Source organism: Homarus americanus, unplaced genomic scaffold (assembly GCF_018991925.1).
Source record: "Homarus americanus isolate GMGI-L3 unplaced genomic scaffold, GMGI_Hamer_2.0 scaffold6317, whole genome shotgun sequence".
Classification (NCBI taxonomy): domain Eukaryota; kingdom Metazoa; phylum Arthropoda; class Malacostraca; order Decapoda; family Nephropidae; genus Homarus; species Homarus americanus.
In genome coordinates this window covers 17,337,513-17,347,875 of record NW_024730668.1, presented here as the reverse complement: position 1 = coordinate 17,347,875, position 10,363 = coordinate 17,337,513, and the positions used below count along the sequence as shown (strand labels likewise).

Below are 10,363 nucleotides of genomic sequence, written 5' to 3'. Positions count from 1 at the left end.
TGGTACCTCCCAGTGAGTTACCTCCTTTGTTGTACCTATCAGTGAGTTACCCCTGTTGTACCTATCCGTGAGTTACCCTTTGTTGTACCTCCCAGTGAGTCACCCCTTTGTTGTACCTATCAGTGAGTTACCCCTTTTGTTGTACCTATCAGTGAGTTACCCTTTGTTTGTACGTATCAGTGAGTTACTTTGTTGTACCTCCAGGTAGGTTACCCCCTTTGTTTACCTCCCAGTGAGTTTCCTTTGTTGTACCTATCAGTGAGTTACCCTTTTTGTACCTATCAGTGACCCCCTTTGTTGTACCTATCAGTGATTACCTATGTTGGCCTCCAGTGAGTTACCTTCCTTTGTTGTACCTATCAGTGAGTTACCCCTTGTTGTACCCTATCCGTGAGTTACCCCTTTGTTGTACTCTCCCAGTGAGTTACCCCTTTTGTTGTACCTATCACTGAGTTTACCCCTTTGTTGTCCTATCAGTGAGTTACCCCTTTGTTGTACCTATCAGTGAGTTACCCCTTCTTTGTACCTCAGTGAGTCACCCCTTTGTTGTACCTATCAGTGAGTTACCCCTTTGTTGTACCTATCAGTGGTTACCCCTTTGTACCTATCAGTGAGTTACCCCCTTTGTTGTACCTATCAGTGAGTTACCCCTTTGGTGTACCTATCAGTGAGTTACCCTCTTTGTTGTACCTATCAGTGAGTTACCCCTTTGTTGTATCTATCAGTGAGTGCAACTTTTGTTGTACCTATCAGTGAGTTACCCCTTTTAGCCTCTGAGTTACTTGTTGTACCCATCAGTGAGTTACCCCCTTTGTTGTGCCTATCAGTGAGTTCTCCTTTGTGCCTATCAGTGAGTTACCCCTTTGTTGTACCTATCAGTGAGTTACCCCTTTGTTGTGCCTATCAGTGAGTTACCCCCTTTGTTGTACCTCCCAGTGAGTTACCCCCTTCGTTGTACCTCCCAGTGAGTTACCCCCTTCGTTGTACCTCCCAGTGAGTTACCCCCTTGTTGTACCTCCCAGTGAGTTACCCCCTTTGTTGTACCTATCAGTGAGTTACCCCCTTTGTTGTACCTATCAGTGAGTTACTCCCTTTGTTGTACCTCCCAGTGAGTTACCCCCTTTGTTGTACCTCCTTGAGTGAGTTACGCCTTGTAGAGAAAGTCGTTGTTTTAGTCTAGCATAAGGTACAGGCTTTGAGGGTTCATTTGGGTTCATTCAGGTTTTATACAGATTTATTTTGGGTGTATTTTTGTGTTTATAAGGGTTCATGTGGCTATACTTTGGTTCAGTTTGGTTCCGTCTAGGTTCATATAATATGGGTTTCATCTCGTTTACATTCTGGTCAGTTTTGGGTTCAATTTGGGTTCTGTTTGGGTTATATATGGGACTGGGTTTACGTGGGTTCTTTGTTTTGATTCAGTTTGACTTACCTTGAGTTCCATTTGAGTTATCTTGGGGTTCTGTTTAGATCCGAGTTACAAACAAGTTAATTAAAAGCAAATGTCTATCATAACCTAACCCGGAATTTAATATCAAGTCTCTTCCGTCTTACCATCTCTTCCCAGGTACGACACGAGGTCTTAACCAGAGTAGTAAGGGTACCCTAGGCTCCAGTGCCCTAGGTTCCTCATGTCTAGGCTCCACGGGGTCCTTGGGTACGGCGAGCTCCCTAGGATCAGCTACGGCCTCGTATTTGGCGCCCTACGGATCCTTCGGCAGTAGTAGTGGGACTCAAGCGTGTCAGAACCCGTACTATGGCACCTCATACAACGCCTCCTTCGCCACCGGCAACACACAGAACTACACCTCCACACAACAGGTTAGAGGCAGAGACTGTGTGTGAGAGAGACTGGATGTATATGAGGGATAGACAAATGTACGTGAAAGAGAGAGAGAGAGGGGAGAACTGGATGTGTGTGTGTGTGTCCGTCTAGCTTTTAGTAATAATCATAGAGTTAACCAAACCTTCAGCAGCTCACATCAGCCCCCTACCCACAGCAGGGACTGGACTCAGCTTACTACTCAGCGGCGGCGTACGCGGGTCAGGCGGCCGCGGCAGGCAGTTACTACTATGGCCAGGGTTACGCGGGATACATGGGCTCCTCTAGCGCTTCCTCCACCTCCTCCGCCGCCGCTGCCGCTGCCTCCAATGGCCTCTCCTCTGGCCTCCCGACGGCGGCACCGACCACGCCCACCGCCACCACCTACCAGCTCACATTACCCCTGGAGAGTAAGTGTCGCTTGCTTCCCAGCCCCTCGTCTTGCTCATACTAAATCTTTTTATGACGTCACATATAAGGTTAATGCTGTCTTGTCTTTCCTAAATGGAGAACTGGATATATTTCTGATTGTCGCTAGATTAACTTTTGTTTTTCTTGTCCCCAAAACAGATACGACAGGCTTTCAGGGTGTTGACAGCCCTTCGTCCCCGATGAAAGACACAGGTCAGTTCCAATACTCTGTAACGTCATTGTGTGTGGGTTTTGTTGTAGAATGTACCTAAGTCACTGAAAGTTAGGAAACATTGTCTTGGTTTAGTAATATTCACTATTAATTTTCCCCAATTTAAAGATTAATTTGAAATATTAATATTTTTTATGGGGGGATAAGTTTTGTTATTAATTTTGTAGATTAATGAGATAAGTATTTAATCCGTGGTTTTGAATATCGGTTTATGTAATTGTTTTCCATCAGACTAAGAATTTCCTATAATTTTTATTTTATTATTATTATTATTATTATTATTATTATTATTATTATTATTATTATTATTATTATTATTATTATTACTTCTCCTAATTGTTTTTTTTATTTTACTTGATACACTCTCTCTCTCTCTCTCTCTCTGCTCACCTCCCTTCCCCTCTCCTCACCTCTTCACCATAATCCTATGTGGACCCCTTCTTCAGTTAATCTTCCATATTCATTTTTATAACCCCGGGCTTCCTTCCTCTCTAAGAAGATCACTACAACACCTCATTAACTACAACACGTTAGTAATTCACTACAACTTCAATTAAGTTATTTATTATAAAGAATTTTTCATCTCACCTATCAGGGTTTCAATGTTTTCCCGCGCAATTTCCCGTCAGGTCGGTTGTGTTCCAATTTCCTGTGGACTGAATATTAAAGCAGATACATTTACACACACTATGGCTTCTTGGATGTGAAAGGCGTCCTAAACTCAATACCAACTGTTTAAGCTTAATTCAGTTATGGGGTTTGTGAACGGATTCATCTCGTGAAGTTTTTATTTTTTTACTTCTTCTCTTCCGCGGGTTTAGACTTGATTACAAAGAAGACCCATAAGAGGTTCAAAGTTTGCTGGAAGACAAGAGAGGGTTGAGTTCTAGACTTATAGGTGTTCCAGCTACCGTCCATAGAGGGTTGGATCCTCTTTAAAAGGGTTTACAAGTCGTGTGTTTCTCTTACAGTTCAATGGGTTTTTGCGTTTATTTATTTTCTCGAGTAAGAATTTAGTTTTTTATTTGATTTCCTAATTAATCAAGATTTTTTAAATAGCTATAAGACTTTACTGTATTTTTTTTTAGATTATGTTGTATTTTATTAAGTATCATTTATGAGTTAGTTTATTCACTTAAACATATTTTAACGTATCTAAGCCCATCCGGATGAACGCATACGTAAGATCCCTTCCGTGTTTTCCCATACATTGGAGTAATCCGCTTTGTTGCATAATCCCCCGCCCAGCTCAGGTAATGTGATTGACCTGTAGATAGTAGAAAAAAATCCCACCTGTGTAAGCACTACCTGGGTCTTCACTACTAATTGGTTAGGACAAACATTTTTTCCTCCATGTTCATTTTCCTATTCTTCTTTATCTTATTCCTTTCTTCTCTGGTTTGGTTTTATTACTTCTTCTTCTTCTTCTTCTTCTTCTTCTTCTTCTTCTTCTTCTTCTTCTTCTTCTTCTTCTTCTTTTTCTTCTTCTTCATCTTCTTCTTCGTCAGGGTTGCCTTAACTAACGCCAGGGTTGTCCTTACAGCGTCAAGGTCGAGGAACGGTCGGGCGCGTCGCAGTAACCCGTCACCCGATCCGGAGAACAAGGTGGAACGAGTGTACATCTGGGACCTTGACGAGACCATTATTATCTTCCACTCTCTCCTGACGGGGACCTACGCCAGAACCTTCGGCAAGGTGAGTACTGCTCCTCCTCCCATAGGTGAAGTCTTCCCTTTTCTCCTCCTCCCCTACGCCACCTTTGTCCTTACCAATGTCACCTAGCCTCACCCCATCCCCCCAGACAAGGGGAATCCCCTAAACTACCTACTTCCTCCCCTTCCTCATTGCTACCAACTTCCCCTTCCTCTCCCCAAGCACCCACCACCACCCCTAACCCCTGTACACTGGACCTTACATCCGCCTGAGGCACAAATAAGGTAAGTGCCGGTCTTGGAGTCATTATTGTTGTCCTGCTTCACAACTACAAGTCAGGGTATAGTTTTCGATCCTGTCTGTCTGTCCGCCTCCACTCTCCTCCTCCTCTCTCTTCCTTCGAAGAAATATCCGTAGTAACATTCTGATATGTTCTTATTACCACCATGCTATGTGTAAATGATAGTAAATGTTACATAATACTTCCTTGATATAAATGTACAGTATATAACTACAAGAGAGCTCAGGCTTTCAACTGGCTCAGCCATGTTAATTTTTTGATCTTTAATCGACTCTGTATCTGTGTTCTTCTGGCTAAATAAACTGTTTCAACATCAATATATATACGTATATATATATATATATATATATATATATATATATATATATATATATATATATATATATATATATATATATATATATATATATATATATATATCTTCCTACTTTTCTTTCCTCCCTCCTTCCCCCTCTCCTCCTCCTCCTCCTCCTTCTCCTCTCCTCCTCCTCCTTTCCTCTCCCATCCTTCCCTCTATCCCTCCCTCCTTCCCCCTCTCCTCCTCCTCAGTGATCCCCCAGCTACAGGAGAGGATCACCTTAACCACAGAGTCTTGGTAAACTTTCTCCATCATGTTTGTATCCTAACTTACATGGGGAAGTTAGAAACATTATCACAGCGCCAGTTAGAGGTTAACGGTTAATTAATGAAGATTTGAGAGTTCATTTTTGTGGCGTAGCTTAAATGAACGAGATAAACGAGGCCTCATCACAAGTTATAGGGGACGATAATGATGTCGTCGATTAAGAGAACCATTTATAATATTGATCGTATCTACAGTTAAGTGAGGTACATTAACTTACGTGTGTTTGAGAGTTCAGGTCCTGATTATCATGCCATGTTGATGGTTATTCTCAAACATCATGAGGTTTGTAATGACGTCACCGCTCTCTCTCTCTCTCTCTCTCTCTCTCTCTCTCTCTCTCTCTCTCTCTCTCTCTCTCTCTCTCTCTCTCTCTCTCCACGATTCCCTCTATCCCTCCCGCACTCGATCTCTTCCCCTCACTCCCTCTCTCCCCATGATGCCTCCCCGCCTCCCTCCCCTGAGGTGGTGACCGTCGGCACGTCATAATTACTGGCCAAAACAAATATATCTCAACCGTCCCGACTACCCGGCTGCATAACAAAGTTCTTGGAGGTATTGGAGAGGTTGTAGAGGTTCTTGGAGGCACTGGAGGGTTTGTAGAGGTTCTTGGAGGTGTTGGAGGGGTTGTAGACGTTCTTGTAGGTGTTGCGGGGTTTTAGAAGTTCTTGGAGTTATTTTAGGGGTTGTACAGGTTCTTGGGGGTATTGGCGGGGTTGTAGATGTTCTTGGAGGTGTTGGAGGGGTTGTAGAGGTTCTTCGGGTGTTGGAGGGGGTTTTAAATGTTCTAGGGTGTTGGAGGGTAGATGTTCTTGGGGGTGTTGGAGGGGTTGTAGAGGTTCTTGGGGTGTTGGAGGGGTAAAGGTTCTTGGAGGTGTAGAAGAGGTTGTAGAGGTTTTGGAGGGGTTGTAGAAGTTCTTGGGGTGTTGAGGGGGTTGTAAATGTTCTAGGGGTGTTGGAGGGGTTGCAGATGTTTTTGGGGTGTTGGAGGGGTTGTAGAGGTTCTTGGGGTATTGGAGGATTAGAGGTTCTTGGGTGTTGGAGGGATTGTAGAGGTTCTTGGAGGTGTTGGAGGTTTTTAGAAGCTCTTAGGAGTGTTGGCGGGGTTGTAGATGCTTTGGGGGTGTTGGAGGGGTTGTACAGGTTCTAGGGGTGTTGGAGGGTTGTACAGGTTAGGGGTGTTGGAGGGGTTGTACAGGTTCTAGGTGGTGTTGGAGGGTTGTAGAGGTTCTTGGAGGTGTTGGAGGTGTTGTAGAGGTTCTTGAGGGTGTTGGAGGTGTTGTAGAGGTTCTTGTAGTTGGTGAAGAGGTTGTAGAGGTTCTTGGAGGTGTTGGAGGGGTTTTAGAAGCTCTTAGGAGTGTTGGCGGGGTTGTAGATGCTTTTGTAGGGGTTGTAGAGATTCTTGGGGATGTTGGAGGGTTGTACAGGTTCTAGGGGTGTTGCAGGGTTGTACAGGTTCTAGGGGTGTTGGAGCGTTGTACAGGTTCTAGGGGATGTTGGAGGGGTTGTACAGGTTCTAGGGGTGTTGGAGGGGTTGTACAGGTTCTAGGTGGTGTTGGAGGGGTTGTAGAGGTTCTTGGAGGTGTTGGAGGGGTTGTAAAGGTTCTTGAGGGTGTTGGAGGGTTGTACAGGTTCTAGGTGGTGTTGGAGGGGTTGTAGAGGTTCTTGGAGGTGTTGGAGGGGTTGTACAGGTTCTAGGGGGTGTTGGAGCGGTTGTACAGGTTCTAGGGATGTTGGAGGGGTTGTACAGGTTCTAGGGGTGTTGGGGGGTTGTACAGGTTCTAGGTGGTGTTGGAGGGGTTGTAGAGGTTCTTGGAGGTGTTGGAGGGGTTGTAAAGGTTCTTGAGGGTGTTGGAGGTGTTGTAGAGGTTCTTGTAGTTGGTGACGAGGTTGTAAAGGTTCTTGGAGGTGTTGGAGGGGTTTTAGAAGCTCTTAGGAGTGTTGGAGGGGTTTTAGATGTTCTTGGGGATGTTGGAGGGGTTGTACAGGTTCTAGGGGTGTTGGAGGGTTGTAAAGGTTCTTGGAGGTGTTGTAGTGGTTTTTGGAGGGGTTGTAGATGTTCTTGGAGGGGTTGTAAAGGTTTTGAGGATGTTGAAGGTGTTGTAGAGGTTCTTGTAGTTGCTGAAGGGGTTGTAGAGGTTCTTGAGGCTGTTGGAGGGGTTGTAGAGATTCTTGAGGCTGTTGGAGGGGTTGTAGAGGTTCTTGAGGCTGTTGGAGGGGTTGTAGAGGTTCTTGGGGGTGATGGAGGGTTGTAAAAGATCTTGGGGGTGTTGGAGGGGTTGTAGAGGTTATTGGAGGTGTTGGAGGGGTTGTAGAGGTGTTTCCGAGGTTCTTGGAGGTTTTGGGGGGTTCTAGAGGTCCTTGGGGGTGTTGGTGGGGTTGTAGAATTTTTGGGGTGTTTGAGGAATTTTAGAGGTTCTTGGAGGTGTTGGAGGGGTTATAGAGGTTCTTGGTGGTGTTGGAAGGGTTATAGAGGTTCTTGGGGGTGTTGGAGGGAGTTGTGGAGTTCTTGGAGGGGTTGTTAAAGTTCTTATGGGTGTTGGAGGGTTATAGATGTTCTTAGAGGTGAAGGTTAGCTCAGGTTAGTTTAGGTTACATTGGTTTGGTTAGGTTAGGTTACATTTGTTTGGTTTGGTTAAGTTGGTTTCTGTCTCCTCCAAGATTCACTGTTTCGTGGTCGTGTTCGTGGTACTCTCCTTTAACATTGACCAACTTGTGGGTGGGCGGAACTTCCCCTTTGATTGCTGGTGAGTTATTTCTTCAAGCGGGAACTCCGTCGTTCTCCTGCACCGGCTGTTTATTCATTAACGTCTAGAATTACAGGTAAACAAACAGTGTGTATGTGGCTGTGACGTGGCCCAGAAATAGACAGACAGGCGTCGCATTTAATCCCTTCCTTAATTTGAGAGAGAAACGGAAGTTGATTTACCGTCTCTCATTGATAGAATTTAATATATTTTTCTACCGATGTGGATCATAATCAACGTTATTAATATTCTCGCGTTGTGTTTTAAGAAGCTAAAATTGTATTATTTATGTTTTGACGTAATGTTGGGATAAAATTTCAATTCCCGCCATTTTTGTGACGTGAGTTGCCAATTAGTAAACAAAAATTTGGTGAGGCGCCACGTGATCAAATCTTATACGCGGCCAGAAATTACTCATGTCTTGACCAGCTAAAAAAAGACGAAACCTTCTTCAGTGAGACTAATGATAAAAACCAGTTAAAGCCTTAATTGATTAATTTGCGTGATACCATCGGCGTCAGGTCTTGTCTGGTGATATGTTCCTTGATAACCAGACTTAAAAATGTACAATGATTCTGCTAGTTAAATTTATTCCTTGACTAATCCCTAAGTAAACGTCTTAAAGGTATTATTAAGACGATTTTTTTTCTGACGTAGTGTACACTAGTGCGTTAGATCCGTCTTTTTCCTTCGAGACGTCTTCATGCCACGGACCTTGGAGGACCCGGGACGTTCGTGACGCTGGTAATTTGCATATTTGTTGCCCCGTCTTGACAACCCAACCCAAGGTAGTCCACGCAAAAGTCCTTGAACTGAAGATGGAATTTCAATTTATCTTATTATTATTATTATTATTATTATTATTATTATTATTATTATTATTAATTACTACGATTAGTAGTAGTAGTAGTAGTAAGTGAATGTTAGTACCTTCAGTAATATACAGAACTTAATGCCACCTCAAAATGCCTTACAAACACCGCATGACTATAATTTACAAGAAATATGCTAATTTTAAGATACAAAACCTGTGGTTCCTAAGACGTAATTACTTGATGGTGAGCCTTGAAAAGTGCTGGGTAGAGGGAGCTAAGAGTGATGCCTTGGATGTGGTTGCGGATCTTGGTTAGGTTTAGGTTAGGTTGGTCAGATATTCATTCAGTCATTCACCATATACCTACATACACACACACACACACACACTACCCACACACATCATACCCAGGCGGTGTGACAAAGCCCAGTGGGTGGTCGCTACTGATGGCACGCTGATGTGTCCGTGTGAGAGTGTGTGGGTACGTATGGCCTGTCGCTCCCGTAGGCCAGGACAATACCTGTTTATGGTGTGGCTTACCTGTGGCCGCCGGAGCAAGACGAGGCGCCTAGGGAGGTCTTCCTGGGGCGTGACTGACGAAAGTTTAGTGTAAATTGTCTTGTAAAATCCTTATGTTCTAGGGTTTTTATCTGTAGGTTTTTACAATGTTTTTTATGTATTTTTTTCGGGGATTTTAATATTTATTTTATTGTAGGTTTCCATTGTTGCGTTGTCTAGAAGGTTTTAATTTGTTAAAAGGAAGGTTTTTGCGGTGTGAGTTTCGTATCGAGTGTTTGGGTTTTGTGTGGCGGTTTTATAATTATTTTTACATTAGTCCATCACTGTGGTAAGGTTGGTTAGGTTCGGTTACTCACTTGTTGAAGGAAAGTTTGTGTCGTATGCCTTCTTGGTTACGTTGGTGAGGTTTTTTTTGGGGATTTTGGTGTAAGTTTCCTTGTGTCTGTGTGTGTGTCTGTGTGTATCTGCCTTTGTGTGTGTTTTTGTCTAAATTCCGTGTTTGTTTGTTTTCGTTACTATTCTTGTTCTTGAAGAATATATCTGACTCAGTAGGTAGGGAGCGAGGTGAAGAAGTGTTATTATTATTATTATTATTATTATTATTATTATTATTATTATTATTATTATTATTATTATTAGTTTGTATTATTATTATTATTATTATTATTATTATTATTATTATTATTATTATTATTATTACTATTATTATTATTATTATTATTATTATTATTATTATTATTATTATTATTAGTTTGTATTATTATTATTATTATTATTATTATTATTATTATTATTATTAGTTTGTATTATTATTATTATTATTATTATTATTATTAGTTTGTATTATTATTATTATTATTATTATTATTTCTATTATTATTATTATTATTATTATTATTATTATTATTATTAGTTTGTATTATTATTATTATTATTATTATTATTATTAGTTTGTATTATTATTATTATTATTATTATTATTATTATTATTATTATTATTATTGTTGTTGTTGTTGTTGTCGTCTCCGAAGTGCTCAATCATCTCCTGGTGTGAGATGATGATGATGATGATGATGATGATGATGATGATGATGATGATGATGATGATGATGATGATAGTATTGGTGGATTAGGTTACTTTAGCGTTAGGTTAGCGTTAGGTTGGGTTAGATTAGATTAGGTGAGCGTTAGGTTCGGTTGGATTAGGTTACCATTCAGTTAGATAAGGTAAGATGAAACAAG

The 10,363-nt window shown here is 41.9% G+C and overlaps 1 protein-coding gene across 1 annotated transcript in view; it reads left to right on the top strand.

Annotated features, from left to right (window-relative positions):
- Positions 1 to 10,363, top strand: part of LOC121867102 (eyes absent homolog 4-like) — a 57,150-nt gene that overhangs the window by 4,722 nt on the left and 42,065 nt on the right. Inside the window, exons 3-7 of the mRNA XM_042366860.1 lie at positions 828 to 850; positions 1,568 to 1,821; positions 2,001 to 2,232; positions 2,393 to 2,446; positions 4,009 to 4,160. Coding sequence (XP_042222794.1) covers positions 828 to 850; positions 1,568 to 1,821; positions 2,001 to 2,232; positions 2,393 to 2,446; positions 4,009 to 4,160 — 715 coding nt within the window. The remainder of the gene's footprint in view (positions 1 to 827; positions 851 to 1,567; positions 1,822 to 2,000; positions 2,233 to 2,392; positions 2,447 to 4,008; positions 4,161 to 10,363) is intronic.